Source organism: Chelonia mydas, chromosome 3 (genome assembly GCF_015237465.2).
Source record: "Chelonia mydas isolate rCheMyd1 chromosome 3, rCheMyd1.pri.v2, whole genome shotgun sequence".
Classification (NCBI taxonomy): domain Eukaryota; kingdom Metazoa; phylum Chordata; order Testudines; family Cheloniidae; genus Chelonia; species Chelonia mydas.
The window spans coordinates 28,084,938-28,102,088 of record NC_057851.1 but is presented as its reverse complement, the minus strand read 5'-3'; the positions used below and the strand labels follow the sequence as shown (position 1 = coordinate 28,102,088).

General features: G+C 42.4%; 1 protein-coding gene across 1 annotated transcript; it reads left to right on the top strand.

The window, feature by feature from the left end:
* Positions 1-1,515: 1,515 nt before the first annotated feature.
* C3H2orf50 (chromosome 3 C2orf50 homolog) lies at positions 1,516-9,428 on the top strand. The gene is made up of 4 exons (XM_007063282.4): positions 1,516-1,769; positions 2,062-2,341; positions 5,684-5,723; positions 6,977-9,428. The coding sequence occupies exons 2-4, from the start codon at positions 2,073-2,075 to the stop codon at positions 7,166-7,168; spliced, it is 501 nt and encodes a 166-aa protein (XP_007063344.2). The 5' UTR covers positions 1,516-1,769; positions 2,062-2,072; the 3' UTR covers positions 7,169-9,428.
* Positions 9,429-17,151: the final 7,723 nt, after the last annotated feature.

Below are 17,151 nucleotides of genomic sequence, written 5' to 3'. Positions count from 1 at the left end.
AGCACCCCTGCTTGATGACTTCTAATCCCTAAAGAAAGTGGAGTAATTTAAAGCATAAAGTTCCATCTTTAGCTCTTGATCGCCTTGTTTCTGAAGCAGTAGATATGTCAGAAAATCATAGTATTGTAATGTTTTCTAAAGTCCTTTTATTTTACAGGCATGTCACAACCACCATCCCAGTGCATACTGTGTCCAGAGAAGCAGCCTGAATGCTATGAGACATCCAGTCCCATATGTATAGCCTACCTTGGTTTAAGACCAAAATTCCCAATTCGATAAACACTCCCCTGTCTTCTCAACTAGTGGGGTCAGAGTCAGAAAGGTCTGTTTAAATCACTAGTTGCTTGTCTGTCTCTGAGATGGACACATAGGTCCTGATCCTGCATCAAGAATGCACTCACTTAATTGAGCTCTGTACAGGTGCAAGAGTCCTCACCTGTGCATCCCAAGTCAGGATTGGAGCCTTAGAATGTCACCTTACACAGAGTACAGACAAAGGTATCTAAAAGAGGGTTCTAATTAGTAGGGGTTCCGGTTTAACTATGTACCCACCTGGATGATTTTTATATAATTTTAAATTATTATTGACTCACTTCTTGTGGACATCACTGAAGAAATGGGTCTTAAGGAGGGATGTGAATAAAGACCTGGCAGGGGCTTGGTGAACCAGAATTGGGGGAGTATTCTACACATAGGAAGTGGCTTGAAGATTGTAATGAGACATCTGGGATTCCAGACTCCTTTCTTATATTCAAAATAAGAAGTAATTGTGGTAAGTGGAAGGCGTCTCTTGGCAAATTCTGACCTTTTACAGGCAATCACTGTAAGTTTATATATAGATTCAGGTCTAAATAGAGATATAGATCTCTCTCCTCCCTCAGAGACCCCACTGCTGATCTGTCAGGAGTTGAACTCCGGAGTGCACTGACTGATAAACACATTGGACCTTAGGCTCAAAGTTAAAAATGGCCTCCCGCTTCAGCTTGCTTGTAAATGCCACTGAATGGCAGTATCACCCCATATGGCTAATCAGCCACATGTACCAATCTGGGATGCAAATCACTGAGCAGACCCATAGGAGGAATCCAGCAAAGTAACAGAGTGGACTGGGAAATGGCTCATTTCTTCAGTTCAGTGGCATTTATAAGGAAGATGAGGCTGGAGGAGAGTTTTAATGTTCAACCCCCAGGTAGATGTGTTAGTCTGTCACAGCGCACCTAGGGACTTTTAGCAGCTGGTCAGCTACTTGCCCAGAGAGCAGTAAGCAATTAAAGGTGGTACTCCTGAACCAATTTTTGATTGTTGAGGCCTGCAGGAGTTTTCAATGGGAGTTTTCTTAGTCACGCCTGAAATTAAGAGGCTTTCAAAGTGTGAAACTAACATTGATCCCTGGAAAGACCTTATTCTAAACAACAAGAAATTCCATCCTGATGAGAGTTCAAAGCTAAGTCCCCAGCAGCTGTCTGCATTGGTTTCCACTCCCTCTGGGATAAATATTCATGAGCCAGCCTGGTTTCCAATGGAGACAGTAAACACACTGGGGAAACCAGCAACTATCAGGGGATTCTGTTTCAGTTGAACACACAGAATAAAACTAAGCCTGGCAAACTTGGCAGCACACTCTACACCAGGCTTTGCTACTAACGCAGCCGCTGTTTTGGGGACTTTGCAATCAACGTGGCATGGTCTCGACTTTACACAGCAGTAGCTGGTGTCTCAGAAGCTGAGAATTAGGACTTGCTGGCTACAGCTGGTATCTTTAGCCTTTGGTAAGGATTGTTCTTTTTAAGATTATTATTACAATAATGCTTCTCTTAGCAGTCACCCAATGGAGCAACACAAATCAGCTGCCTAGTAGAAGAGGGTTATTAAGTAAAGGGGAAACAAAATAGCACACAGGTTGCCTGTTGGAGATTGGGGTCTTAGTGCAGATTGCTTGCCAGATCCTGAAAGAAAGTGCTAGGAGAGAAAGGGATGAAGGAGAGAGAGCTGTGGGATTGGAGGGTCTTGGAGAGCGTCTCCTCTTAGCCTTCCTAGTGGTGACAACATATCGCGTCACAGGGGAGACACAGATGGGAAGCAGATCAACTGGATTCAGGAGAACCACCTCCGCCGGGTACCGGTTACCAGCAGCCAGACCTTTGGTGGACCTCGCCTCATCCTCGTCTCCTTCTCTCAGCACCCCCCAGCATGGGAAAGCTCTGCCTGCCAGTCAGGTCTTAGCACAACAGGCAGCCCGGGCCCGGGAGGAGGAGCAGGCAGCACTGCGGAAGGACCAGGTTCGGCAGGACAAGATCTGGAGGGAGTTTATGGAGGCTGAGTGGAGGGGACGAAAATATTGGTAAGTACCTCAATTCCAACTTCACGTGCTTTCCTGAACACTGCCACTGCTCAGAGACTTAGGATATATCTACACTGTAGCTGGAAGAGGTAATTTCCAGCTTAAGTAGATATACCTACGCTACCTCTGATCAAACTAGCAGGATAAAGACAGAAGGGTAGCCGCGGTGGTATGAGCGGCAGGAGGGGCTAGCCACGGGAGTATGTACCTAGGGTCTCAGGGTAGCTAGCCCAGCTTGACGTTTGCACTGCTGTGGCTACACTCTATATTTAGTGCACTTACTCTGATTGATCTAGTGTGGGTATGTCAACCTGAGCTGGAAATCACACCTACACTCGGTGCGGACATACCCTGAGGGCCTGATCCAAAACCCATTAAGTCAATGGAAAGACTTCCACTAAATGGACTTTGGATCAGGCCCTAATTCTGCAACTGCCGAGAGTAAACACCATATCTGTTCTCCTCTTTTTGGCAATACTCTGTTGGAGTGTATCTCCTGGCAAGCCATGCTTGAGCGGAAACAGAGACACTAAGGAACCCCAGGCTTAATACTGCTCAGCTGTATATGGATGTCCACACAGTGAGGATACAAATGTGACAGCATCTGTAATTGATTGCACAGATGCTGATATTATTGCCTGTCCTCAAATTCTTGGAAGTGGCTGAAGCAGAGATTGGACAGAGTGTTCTGCCAAAAAATTATTTGTGCTTCAACCCTGCAAATCTCTTGAGTGCCCCTAACCCCGCACATATAGACACACCCACACAGGGAAAATCCCATTGTTACTAATATATCAGCAGGGTGTATAGCATGCCTGGGGCATAAATTATGCTTTGACTGGATATATACACAGTTGAGCTGATGGAACAGGCTTTAAGATCTCTCTCTCTCTCTCTCACACACACACACACACACACACTATTTGTGATCATTCTCCAATTTACAACATCAACATGCCCGCTAGAAGAATATGTTTGGTAAAAGCAAGGTTAGCTTGAGTTCTGATTATATGCCAGCCTCATCCAGCCAGACACCAGGGAAGCAAGGTAATAAGTGGGTAATCAGCTACCATGACCTTCCCTTGGATTCAGTGGGAAGGAGGGAAGAGATCTTTTGGTAGCTCCCCTTCTCCCACCAGCCTCCTGCAGATGACACCAACCCTAGCAGCGATTGCTTCTTTCGTCAGGGACATATTTTTAACTTCTCTCTTTGCCTCTTTCAACTCAGCCTCCAGGTGAGAGGAACAAAGCTCACCAGCAGCTCCACATCCCCTCACAGAGCTTGGGATGGGAGGAGTCCTCTCCATTCTGGTAGCCTGGGAATGAAAGAAGGTCTAAGGGAATGATGAAGCCTAGGCAGTCCTTGATTACTAGTACTTCAGAATACAAATATAGTATTATCCAGATCTGATATGTTTGTACAGCGCCTAGCACAATGGGACCCTGATCTTGGCTGGGGCCTCTAGGCACTACTGAGATATGAAAATATATAATAATAAATACAATGCCAATTAATTATTATTATATGCTAAACTGCACTGCAGGACTTCCACACCACAGTAGCAGTGTCCACATGGTGAATTACTGCACAGCAAGCTAGTGAGCTGTAGATTTACACTGTGGATTGCTGTGCAGTAACTCACCAGGAAGGTAAGCCCTTAGATAGCACCTTCTCTCCACAGATACCAAAGCACTTTAGAAAGATGGCTATACTGTCATTAGCCCCGTTTTGCAGATGGGGAAAGTGAAGGGATTTGCCCAAACTCACGAAGCAAATTAGTGGCAGAGTCAGGAATAGGACTCAGGTTTCCTGACTCACAATCCTGTGATCATGCCACAGCTTCCAGTTTGTCCATTTGTACAAAACACTGTAGCAGGTGGCAAATAAAGCTTAGCATGACAACAATGAAAGCCATGTGCTCATTGCCGGAGGGAGGTGTTAAGCACAGAGAGCTTTATGACTGTAAGAAACTGTTCTCCTATTAAACTAGTCTGAGCAGCAGGAAATGGATGGGCTGAAAACATCAGATTTGGAACTTAAATAGACTCTCAAATGGCAGACACAACAGCAAAAAACTTCTCTTTATTGAGTTATTTTTCTAAGGAGAGCACATACTTCAGGTGCTTCTGCCTTACAGTTATTTTTAAAGTAGACAGCCTGTAGGGCTGTGAAAAACCATACAGAATACCTCTATGTTTGTTCTTGTTAGGACAAATTTCTTTCTATTAACATGGCTATTAACTAGAAAAATCAAGGTAGAATACCTAGAATTCTAGCTAAGATTGGGGATTACTCTATGTCAAAGTTTGGGTATTGTTAGTAATAACTTTTAATTGACACCAGCTGATCTCTGGGTTGTGGGTTGTTGGAAATGGAATTTTCGTTGTGAGAAAAAGGGTGCAAAGATGGACATCAGAGCAGCATCTATTATTGGCATGATAGGAGAGATTGGCAAGGGAGCGTTTGCCAGCAACCATAACGCAGATGTCTTTGAAACACAAGAGCTCATCCACTTTTTGAAGCTGACACTCTTGAACTTTCAGCCAATTCGGTAAATGGAGATGTTTGCAGCTTCTGCTGAGAGCAGATGCACGTCTGCACCATGTGAAACAATTCTTTGTATCCACTGTGTGTGTGTGATTCTAATTGTTCAGATACCACAGTGATGAACACCATATAAGAACATGAATTAACAACTTGTGGCCCAGTTGTGTTCAAATTCAGAGCTGGATTCATTCTGAGAAGAATGTACAGCTTGGTTCTAGAATAAAGTCTGACTGTACCAAGATATTCTAGTCACACAATTGAGGTAAAAATTATCTGGAGAGAGAGAGAGAGATCGGTACAGCAGTGACCCACAAAACCCTGGTCTGTATTAAAAGGCAAAATCACTATTGTAATTATCTGACTACTTCTGCTGAGAGGAAAGAGTTTGTCCTGAGAAAATGGGAGTGAAAACCTTTAATTTATTATTTGTTACTGGGACTGCGTCTTACTATGTGTTTGTATCCTGCCTAGCACAGGGTGATCCCAATTGTGATGGGGGTCTTCCATTAATACCCACTTCTGCTCAAAGGGACATCTATAGTCACTGCAAATATTTATACATTTTAAATAGGCCAAAATAATCTCTTAATCAGGCTGAGCCTGCTCATTTTCTCTTTTAAAAAGAAAAGAACCCTAAAATTAACGGATCACTTAGAATCGCTATTCTTTGACTTTTGCAGCTTTATTCTATGATACAGAATCAGGTTTATTTTAAATCATAGAAAATTTATGAAACTAAAGTACAGAACAGGAATGAGTCATGTAAATTAAAAACTTTTTTTTTCTACTCCAAGGTACCAGAATTGGGGTTTCATGAAGGACTATGATCCAATGGTAGGTTACACATAAATTTACTAACTGTAATCCAGGTTCTTTTTGGTTTACAACAGAGTGTCTAGTAGGCTAATATTCTAAATTGAGCCATCCTTGAAAGTAATTTGTCAAATTGTTTAAGATTAAAAACTGCAGGGAAATATGCCTAAGAAATCTGAAGTGCCACGCATCTGCTATTCTTGTTCTAAGCAGATGGAATGCACTGTGTGTGTATTTCACCTCGGTTTTGAATCAAGTACAAATGCCATAAAAGGACTGACATTTTAAAAGGGTGCTTGAAGAATCAGCCTAGGAAGGAATTTAAGAAATATTGTCAGCACAATAGAATCTGAGTCATTTATTTTAAAAAACCCATCATCATCTTGCTCGACAAGTTTATAAATGGGATTATATGATGTGGTTGCCTATAATAGCAGGGTACTGGACTTAAGGACTTGGGGGTGGAGGATATCTTCCATCTTATGTTCTTGCCATCACCACCACCAGAGTGGGTCCTGATTGACAGCCCATGCAATGCTGTTGAAGTGAATGGGAAGTCATGCTCCCAATGATAAAATTCACATTCACTGTGAATGGGAGCAGTATCAGGTCCTGGCCTGAAGCAGAATTCCCCCCTCCTCCTGCCCCCAGGTGCCTGTATTCTAAGAGGGGGAGTGTTATCTTATCACAAGAATGTACACCAATGACTTTGAATCCAATCCTGCAGCCTTTACTCAGCCAAAACAGCTTCTTGGAGTAACTGGAAATTTGCCTGTGTAAGGACACAGGACCATTTACATTTTAAAATACCAAATGGCTGGAAAAAAATTTAAAAATGGATGATTCAACCAGCCAATCTGAAACCACTTTATCTGGATGAAAGTCGGTGTGTTAACTTACCATGTGCTCAGACTATTCTTTGATTGGTTCAGAGAGCTAACTTCTTGGATGCTGCTTCTTTGAAGACTGCTGACCCTTGGTGAATAAGATGGTATAACACTTTTCAACAGCAAATTAAGGTGTGTCTTCTTGGAAGCTGATGGGGTGTCACCAATTTCAGTTAGCTTAATAATGATTAATTTTACTGTCTCTACAGAACATTTTCACATAAATTCAGTAAATAAAATGTCAGGTAAATTTTTTTAAAATATCTGAGTGACTTAGAGTCTTAGGTCTCATTGACTTTCATTTTCATTTTTGAAAATGGAAATTAGAGGCTGCTGAAAATTTTACCCATAATCTTAAGCAAGGGTTTTTCCATTTATTTTTTCCAGGGTAAGAAAAAGGAGCGGGAGCAACTGCCTGAGTATATGCCTGTGTTCTCAGACAATGTTCCCAACACCACCAACCAGACTATCGGCAGTAGAATGAACACTGAAACTGGCAAAACTCTAGTAAACATGGATTACTTCCTCAGCAGCGGAAGACAAAAGAAGAAACTTGACCACGAGTTCCAGCCCTCCTAGTGTTAGAAAGAAATTATCCCTAACAAGATATGTGGCAGGATTCAAGCTAACAATCTTTTTAGAGTCTCACAGTAATGAAGTTACAAAGCATCAAAGCCTTTCCTGATATCACTGTATTGCATCACATTTTTTCATGAGCAAAGGTGGACCTTGTGCTTAAAAAACTTCTGGGGAAATCCTCATAATATTCGGAGTGATTAGAATGGATATAAACATGTGCTGTTTAGATCACAGGGTCCAATCATGCTCCCATCAAAGAAAATGGCATTAACTTCAAAGGGAACAAGGTCACCGCCAGAGAAGAAACCCTAACCTATCTAAGATTGGTCACAAGGTCTTGCCAGATGCAAGATAACATTATATTTTTAATTTCAAAGTAATCATTGCACTAGATAGCAGCAGTCCCTTGTGTTCCATTTGTCTAGCTAGGGTTTTATCATACTCCCCATCACACCAATGTCTGAACTTCTCACCAAAAGTAAAAACCAAGATGATGAAAATTTCTGTTCTAATTTGTCTCCGTACTTCTGTGGAAATGGGTGCAATTTTCCATTTTTTAAATTTGCTTTTTCCCCTCTCCTTCCTTTTACTGCTACCACTGCCCTCCTCTTTCTCTTCATCTGATTTAGTTGTGTCTGGGGGAACACTAACACAAAGAAGAGGGTTTTACACTCTGCTCTGGAGGCACTGGTAGTCATTCTGATCTCCTTCAGTGGTAAGTTCCAAGGTTTGGTTGCCCAGAAAACCTGGTCTCCCATTCTTACAAGCTTCACCCTTGAGTTTAACAGATTCATAGTTCCTGAAGAATGTCTTTGCCCAGGAAGATCATCATCATGTTGAAAGAGGGAGCATTCTTTAAGATATCTAGATTCAATTCTATGGAGGGGCTTGAAGGCAAGGATGAAGACTTTGGTTTGACCAGGGAATGGGAGTACAACGCAGAGCACTGAGATGATGGATGGCTGTTTTCTGGACTAATTTTAGCTGTTTAAGGTTGGAGTGCTCAGACCAAGGTGAAAAGGGCTTTAGCAATCCAGCTTGAAGATCCCAAAAGTATGGATCACTGTAGCAGAGTCATCACCCAAATACAACAGGGCACAATGCTCTAGCCAGACTTCAGTGGAAAGGCATTTTTCTGTAGTTGCCTATATTTTAGACTCCAGCAACAGGGGGCAGTCCAAAAGCACTGAAAAGGTGGGGACCAATTTGACAACTGAGAGCTAGCCACCCTCAATAGAAGGTGAGGTGATGGGATTTCAGCAAGGCATAGGGACAGTTTGGAGCTGGTGCTCTCTGTGCTGGGAAGTAAAGGAGATGTAGAGGTAGGTGCCACCTGCTGCCATTTAAGACCATGGCAACACACAGTTCCCCTAATGGTTTCACCTATGTTTTAAAGGCTGGAGAGAGAATTGATCCTTGTGGGATGCCACAGCTAAGCTCTCTGGAGATGAAGGAACACCACAATCTGCGAGCAGCCTGAAAGGAGGCCTGGCTCCATTTTAGTGCTTTGCCATTGACCCTCGAGGAGATGCAGGAGTCTTCTATAGTAAATGGGCTCAAAACAACTGTATAGAGTTGCACAAAGCAGGGGTGACATAATCATCATTCTGTCCCCTCACCTTGACAGTCCATGCTCTCTCCTGGGCCCAAGGACTGCTTCCCCTTCCTCCCCCACCCCAGCATCTAACAGAGGTAGAGAGGAGACCAGGTGCTCCCCTCCCTCTACAATGACCAGCACAGCTTGCTGGCTACAAAGGGGAACGAATGCTGCCCCACCTAAGCACTCAGAGATGTGCTCAGCACTGTGTCCAAGACTAGTCTGTGCAGCTTGTAATTTACATTATCTCCTTGGAAATTAACATTCAGTTTTGTGCTGTAATTAGATTTCTTATCCTGAGAGATACTGCGCAGCCCCAATTCCCATTGAGGTAGGAGTTGCATGCTGAGTTGCAGGTGGTCAGTACCTCTCATGATCAAGCTCTCATCCAGCCTCATGTAAGAACAGCTCATTTATAACTAGGGCCCTACCAAATTCAGGCCATGAAAAACGCATCACGGACCATGAAATCTGGTCTTTTGTATACCCTACCCTACCCTATACCATATCGATTTCACAAAGACCAGCGTTTCTCCAATAGTGGGTCCTGACCCAAAAGGGAATTGCAGGGGGGTCACAAGGTTATTTTAGGGGGGTTGAAGTATTGCCACCCTTACTTCTGTGCTGCCTTCAGAGCTGGGTGGCCAGAGAACGGCAGCTGCTGGCCAGGCACCCAGCTCTGAAGGCAGAGCCCAGCCAGCAGCAGCGCAGAAGTAAGGGTGGCAAAACCATACTGTGCCACCCTTACTTCTGTGCTGCTGCCTTCAGAGCTGCGCGGCCGGAGAGTGGCGGCTGCTGACTGAGGGCCCAGCTTGCAGGCACCAGCGCAGAAGGCTGACAATACCATACCATGCCATCCTTACTTCTGCGCTGCTGCTGGCGGCAGCTCTGCCTTCAGAGCTGGGCTCCCAGCCAGCAGCCGCTGCTCTCCAGCTGCCCGGCTCTGAAGGCAGCACCACTGCCAGCAGCAGTGCAGAAGTAAGAGTAGCAGTACTGCAACCCCCCACACCCTACAATAACTTTGTGACCCGCCTGCCCCCCTAAACCTCCCCCCCACACACACAGCTCCTTTTTGGGTTAGGACCCCTACAATTACAACACCATGAAATTTCAGATTTAATTAGCTGAAATCATGAAATTTACGATTTTTTAAATCCTATGATCATGAAATTGACCAAAATGGACAGTGAATTTGGTAGGGCCCTATTTATAACTCATTCAGCAAAGAACACTGAAAGCACATGAGGTTACATGCCTAGCAACCTGCAGGTGGCACTCCAGACCAATCACAATCCCTTGGAAAGAAAACTGAGGGAAAGCAATGTTACGCAATGATTTTTAAAATGAACATTCCTATTGGCAGCATGCCAGATTGCCAGCGTGGTTACCTCTGTGTAACTCCAGAGTAACTCCACTGAAGAGTTACTCCAGATTTACACTGGGGTAGCAGAGTACATTCTCTCTCTTTTTTAAATTGGATTAAAAGCATCAAGCAAAATAATGCCACAGTAATTTCAGGGGGATGGGGAGGTTGCAGTGAAAGGTCATACTGGTTTGTCTTTTTAATTAAAATGTTTTGGCTTTAACTGATGAAAACTCATTTATTTTGCGCAACTATTTTGATTTATTGCTGGAATGAGTTGCTGTGCATCATCTCTGTTAAATCAGGCTACTCTGTTCAGAGGTCTTGACATGATGGAAATGAGACAAGGAACATTTCACATCTTTGCTACTTGGCAATGGGAAAAAGCTGCCAAGTTCTTTGGGGCAAGTGAGGGAAATGGCTTCTTTTCAGAACTGTGGCGTGTCAGTGAAGATATGGAATGTGGGTAGAAATTAGTTTTTAGCTCTAAGGGCCCAATTCTGCCTCAGGGTGTACGTCTACACTGCAGTTGGGGGTATGATTGTAGCTCAGATAGGCATACCCGCTCTAGCTTTAATCTAGCTAGCATGGCTAAAAAAAAATACTCTGGCACAGGCTGTACAAGCCCGCCTAGAATCGGTCTGCCAAGCTAGCTAGTTTAAAGCTAGCAGGAATGTACCTACCTGAGCTCCAATATTGCCTCCCCTTGCAAAGTAGATGACCCCTTAGGTACACAGTTGCAACTCTTATTGAAATTCTGTGCCTAAGCACACAGAAATTAGATCTTGGTGTCTAAGGGAAGACTGGTGCACAGGAGATTTATACTTGAGGGGGGCTGAAATTAGAGCTGGTCAAAAAATTTCTGTAAAATGGTATTGCTGGGTTTTGACCAGCTCACAGATTAGCTGAAATTTTTTGAATACTTGAAATTTTGATCATTTAAATTAACTACCCACATTTTTTCTGCATGGATTTTATCCCTAAAATATCTTTTCTACATATTAATCATCTCAACATTTTTTGAAATTATATTTTTAAGCCTTTCCATCTAGTTGTAAACGTAACAAAAGTTTTTCTAAGAGCTTGATTATGGAACCCTTATTCATATAAAGAAAAGGAGTACTTGTGGCACCTTAGAGACTAACAAATTTATTTATTTGATGCATCCGATGAAGTGAGCTGTAGCTCACGAAAGCTTATGCTCAAATAAATTTGTTAGTCTCTAAAGTGCCACAAGTACTCCTTCTCTTTTTGTGAATACAGACTAACACAGCTGCTACTCTGAAACCTGTCCTTATTCATATAGTCCCCTTGAGGACAATAACTACATCATTATTCAGAGAAGTCGGGGCCAATGTCCTCCCAGTAGCTGAGACTCGCAAGAAATAAAAATACTTTGAAATTTCACACTTATGCCTTCATGTCACACGTATGCTCACAAATCATTGAAATCCTTCTCCAGCATATTTTTACCATGGTTTTGTTTACAAATAGTGATCCTGATTCTGCAGTCTTTATACTGGCAAAGCTGCCATTGAAGTGCCAGATGGGGTCTTCTACTAAATACTGGTACTGATTGAAGCATGTTTATGAGGTACAAAGCAAGGTCCTAATACTGCAAACATTTAAGCACAGAATTCGACTGTGAGTAGGCCTATTGATTTCAATGGGACTACTTAACTTTACGCACATGAAGTACATCGATAAGCGTTTGCGGGATCAGGGCCGTCACTATGTTACCATTGCAAAAACCCTGGGTAAAAGCAACAGCAGTTCTACAGAAAATCTTGGTAAGGATACCTGGGATTGTGCCAAAGCATACAGGGATTTTCAGCTTAATCATGAAAGTGCATAGCATTAGAATTAACAGTGCCATGCATTGTTGCCAGATTACAATATTCCAGAACTTTGTTGCCCAGATTCGATGTGTGATTATGTTAATACTTGACTTTCTGATTAAGATCATTGAAAAGGGGATTGAAAATGGCTTTAAAATGCTGGTAAGTGGCAATTAGATATTAATAGCTTATTTCTTTCCCAAAGGTACTGAGCACTCACAACTCCTGTTGAAATCAATGCAGGCTACAAGCACTCAGCACCTTTGAAAAATCAGGGCACAAACACATTTCACTAACAAATGTCTGGAAGGGGAAAGCAATTCCTTATAAAGTAAAACAAATAAAGGACAGTACAGCCTTGATAATCTGAGTGATGCATGGACATTTTGAATAGAGCTGGATAATTTATGTTGTTTAGTTGTAACCCAAAGCTCTAGAAAACTACCGACCAGTAAATAAAAATCAGAGCCCAACAATATCCTACTTCACCCATATATTATCAGCCCTCATCACATCCTTCCTTTCATGAAAGCCTGGTAAGATAAGATGGGCTGTGCAGTTTATTCTGGGCTATTTCAGGCCAGCTGGGACTTCAGATTCTAAAGCTGAGAGCCCCTTGCAGAGAATCCCCCACCAGCAGCCCCCTCTTTGTTAATGTGAGGATTCTCCTACTTGAGCCCCTATGCTGAGTTCAATGGCAACAATGTCACAAAGGAAGAGTGGTGCTCTCTAGGGTAGGCAGGTGCTAAGTCATAAATCCTACAATCAAAGCTAGCACCTAAGGCCTACCAATAGGCAGCCAGAGCTAATCAATGAGCTCTTGTGCAACATGCCCATGGTGAGAGGTCTTAATCAAGAAGGCTGTCGCATTCTATACCAGTTTCAGTGTTCAAATTTATCTGAGGCATAGTTCCACATACTCTGCAGTGGTTCAGTCTAAAGGTGACAAAAGCATGGATGATGGATCCACACACTAGAGGAATGATTGCAACCGCCAAGCTAGATGGAGAAAAGCAGTCTTGGCTCCTGCTGCTATTTGGTCATTTTAGGGTATGTCTACACCAGAAATTAAGGTATATTTGGAATGTGCTAGACATAACAATGCTATCTTTAAACTAGCTAGTGTGGGTAACAATAGCAGTGAAGACATGGTGCCTAGGACCCCAGCATTGACCAGCAATCTGAGTATATACCCAGAGTCCCTGGTGGGCTTCTACTGGGGCAGCTAACCCATGAGGTCACATCATCATTACCTCTGTTACCTGCACCAGCTAGATTAAAACTAGTGCAGGTATGCACTTGAAGTACAGATGTACCCTTTAAGAGTAGCTGGGGATCTAACCAAAACTGCAAACTGAGTTAACGACTGAGAAAAGACAGACACACACTCTCATCACCAGGGCAGCTATAATCCTTACCCTATCCACCGTTTGCTTCCCCAAATCCAAAAGCATCATTTCTGTCATATCTCAAGTAACCATTATACTCCTGGGCAAATTCTGTGCCAGAAAATTAAAAAATTCTGCACACAATATTTTAATATTCTGCATATTTTATTTGTCAAAATAACACAATAAAATCATGCCAATTTCAATTATTTTGGTAATTTATTTCAAAATACCTGTCAGCATATATGTCTGTAACAATACAGATAAAAAGATACAGGGAATGTTTTTTTGACAAATAGATTCCTTAATAGGCACATTAATACAGAGCTAGCTAGCCCTCATTCATAGTAATGGAGATTGCTATATATTGAAGATCAGACTAGATTATCATAATGGCCCCTTCTGGCCTTAAAATGTATGCATATCAATGGAATTTCAATGTGATTAATAGATCTTGAAGAAATGACACTGATGGGGATAAATGAGATTTGAATATTCAATGCCGAATTGTATTGTAAATATTTCAGTGTTCTTATGGTATATAGTTATGTTCTTCAGTTTTATAAGCTTTGCTGTATTTCTTGCCTGATCCAAAACAAGAGATTAAACCTGTTAAGACAATTCATTTTTCATATTTCCTACAGTTAGAGAACATGTACCAGTAAGAATATTACTCTCATTCTTCAGCTTGATAAAATGTTTTCCCTGGTGCATTTTGGAGCACTTTAACATTAGTGCTAACTGAATGCAGTTGGTAGATTCGAATGCTCCAAAAATTGCATATTTTGTGTGTTCTCATTTCAAGCCCTGCTCATAAAAAGTAAAGAAAACATCAACGTGAAATCTACAGTATTTATACAGCAAGACACCAAATTTATTTGTCATACCTTTATCACTTTGATAAAGTCAGGAATATAATTCTCAAATGGGTTTTGCTGATTTTTTTAAAACACTAAAAAGATTTAGTTTGTGAGGTTTATCTCCCATGTAGTTCAAAATATAGTGAAACTGATGATGACTGTAAATCCAATCATGTAGCTTAGAAATGCCATTTCTATTTTAAATTCCACATTTTCTGCCTTTTATACATATTATAAAATAAAACTTCATTGTTTAGAAGTCATTTCAGTAGGTCAATAAGGGTACCAGTCCTGCATGAACAATAAAAAAGTAATAAGATTCCTGCAACAAGACACACAAAAGTTACATATGAACAATCAGATGCCGATCTATAATAGAACTGTGCTGGGCTTTATATATAGACAGCTATTCTGGTTTGCCTCCCACTTATCTACAGTAATGTATAAACAGCATAAAGATCTGAATCAACAATCGCCCTCAGTCAGGCACACTAACGCAAATATTCATGCCAAGACCAATACATTTTTTTAAATTAGTGGTGATTTGCCATAGCCTCTTAAGAGGTGGGCGGGTCCAAACTTCCTGGTTCCACCCAGATCCAAGCCAGTACAACCTTCCTAAGATATTTTAAGTAATCTAAGGGTTTCTAACATAAAAGCTCTATTGGCTTTTTAAAGAGACGTGAACAGTAGCTCTTCCTCTCATGAAATGTACATGGATCAGCTGGCTGAATTCCTTGAATCCTGGCTCCCTGGCAAGGATCTCACAAGCTCTGCATCTGCAACTGTGGAGTCGTATAGGTCTGTAAATCACAGCTCTCTCTTTCCCAGAGAGGACAAATGCCAGGCACACTTCATCTGACTTATACCTTAACTCTCAAAATCTCTCAGGAAAGTAATAAGCATCCACAAAACCACCCACAGAAGTTGTGTGTGAATGTTATGTAAAAATTGGGGCCAGATCCTTGCCTCAATACAGCCCCTTTGTGCTACTCTAGTGATGCAAAATGGTTGCAAAGTTAGCTTAATCAGCTTCCAGGAGAATGTTTGTGTGTAGGGGAATCTCCCAGGTGGCACAAATGGATCGATACATAACATTAAAATGTAGCGTGTGAACACAGAGAAGAAAATATTAAACCAACTATCATGGGAGACAGCTTGATTCAGCAGATGAGGTACAGAATCAGGACACCTGGGTTCTCTTCCTAGGTTTGCCACTGAATTGCTATGCAATCTTGGGCAAGTTACTTAAACTCTCCCTGCCTCTGGTTTCCCATCTATCGACTCCCTGATTAGCTGCCTTTGTAATACAACTACTTTGTAAGGTCTATGAATTTAAAGGCGCTATATAAGTAATACAGGTAATAATTATTGATGCAAATGATAAACAAAGACAATCCAACCCAACAATTTATTGTACAAACACCAGCAACTGTCACAATGTTTATTAATAGCTATAAGATGGTTTTTTTCTTCGAATCCACACGAATTGAAAATGTTGACAAGAATCCCTGTGAAGCAAAATTGCTCTATTTCACAGTGCCTTAGCACTGGCTGTATTCTACCAATTAGAGACAAGCCAGCCACAGAACCACAGACCCAAACACCCTTAGCTTGGATTCAAACCCAACTTATGTAGCAGGCCTTTGCTATTCAGTTCTGTGAGGGAGTTCTCCAAGTGAAGGAGGAGCAATTATGTGATCCTCTGGGAAAGGCTGTTTGTAGTGTGTATGTTTGTGGTGTGCTTGCTGCTTGACTGAAATACACCATGTGGTCTGTTTGTTTGGGGGACCATGGGCTGAGCCTAGTGGCCTGCTAGGCAAGGCTGAGAGCTTCTTAATGAGGCTTTGAGCCCTAAGCCCTTTAACACTCATCAACCCTTAACCAGGGGGCGGGGCTACTCAGGAAGACCAGGGCTTTAAAAAGCCCACTCTTAAGTGACCAAAGGTGCTAGCAAACGGGAGTAGGTAACAGAGGAGTTCTGCAAGGGAATTTGGAGAGGGAGTGTGAGGGGAGGGCTAGATACACTTATATTTTTAAACTTAAAACCAAAACCACCCCCGATAACAACAAAAAAGGAACAAGCAGCAGGAGTAAAAAGAGAATGCAGGCAGAATTCCAGCAACAGAGTGGGGGCTATCCAGTTTATTGCACCCAATGCAGCATGTATGATTACCTGCCCTATGGGCAGGTGGTATAAGTGTGCATTCAATGCAAGGAGCTCCTGGCCCTCACAGACCATGTACAGGCTTTGGAGCCCAGAGTGGCTGAACTGGAGGAGCTAAGGGAGACAGAAAAGTACATAGATGAGACTTTCCGGGACACAGTAAAATGAACCCAACCCTGGTCCAACAGGCTCTGTTCTGTTGAGGAGGAGGAACGTCTCAGGGAAGGAGAACATCCAACTAGAGCAGGTGGAAACAATCCCATAGTTAGGACCTTCCTTCCAGATGTCGGGGTATCCTCTCGCACTGAGGATACCCCTCCGGGGGAGGGAACTCCAGTTATTAGGAAGAGACAGGTATTAGTAATGGGCAATTCGATTGTTAGAAACACAGATAGCTGGGTTTGCGATGATGAGGAGAACCACATGGTGACTTGCCTGCCTAGTGCAAAGGTTGCAGATCTCTCAAGACATCTAGATAGACTTATGTGTAGTGCTGGAGAGCAGCTGGTAGTCATGGTACATATAGGTAGGAAAGGATTAGAGAGAGGTCCTGGAAGCCAAATTTAGGCTGCTAGGTAAGAGATTGAAGTCCAGGACCTCCATATGAGCATTCTCTGAAATGCTTCCAGTTCCATGCGCAGGGCCACTTAGCCAGGCAGACCTGCAGGGTCTCACTGCGTAGATGAGAAGATGGTGTAGAGAGGAGGGGTTTACATTTATTAGGAACTGGGGAAAACTTTTGAGAAAGGAGGAGCCTATACAGGAAGGAT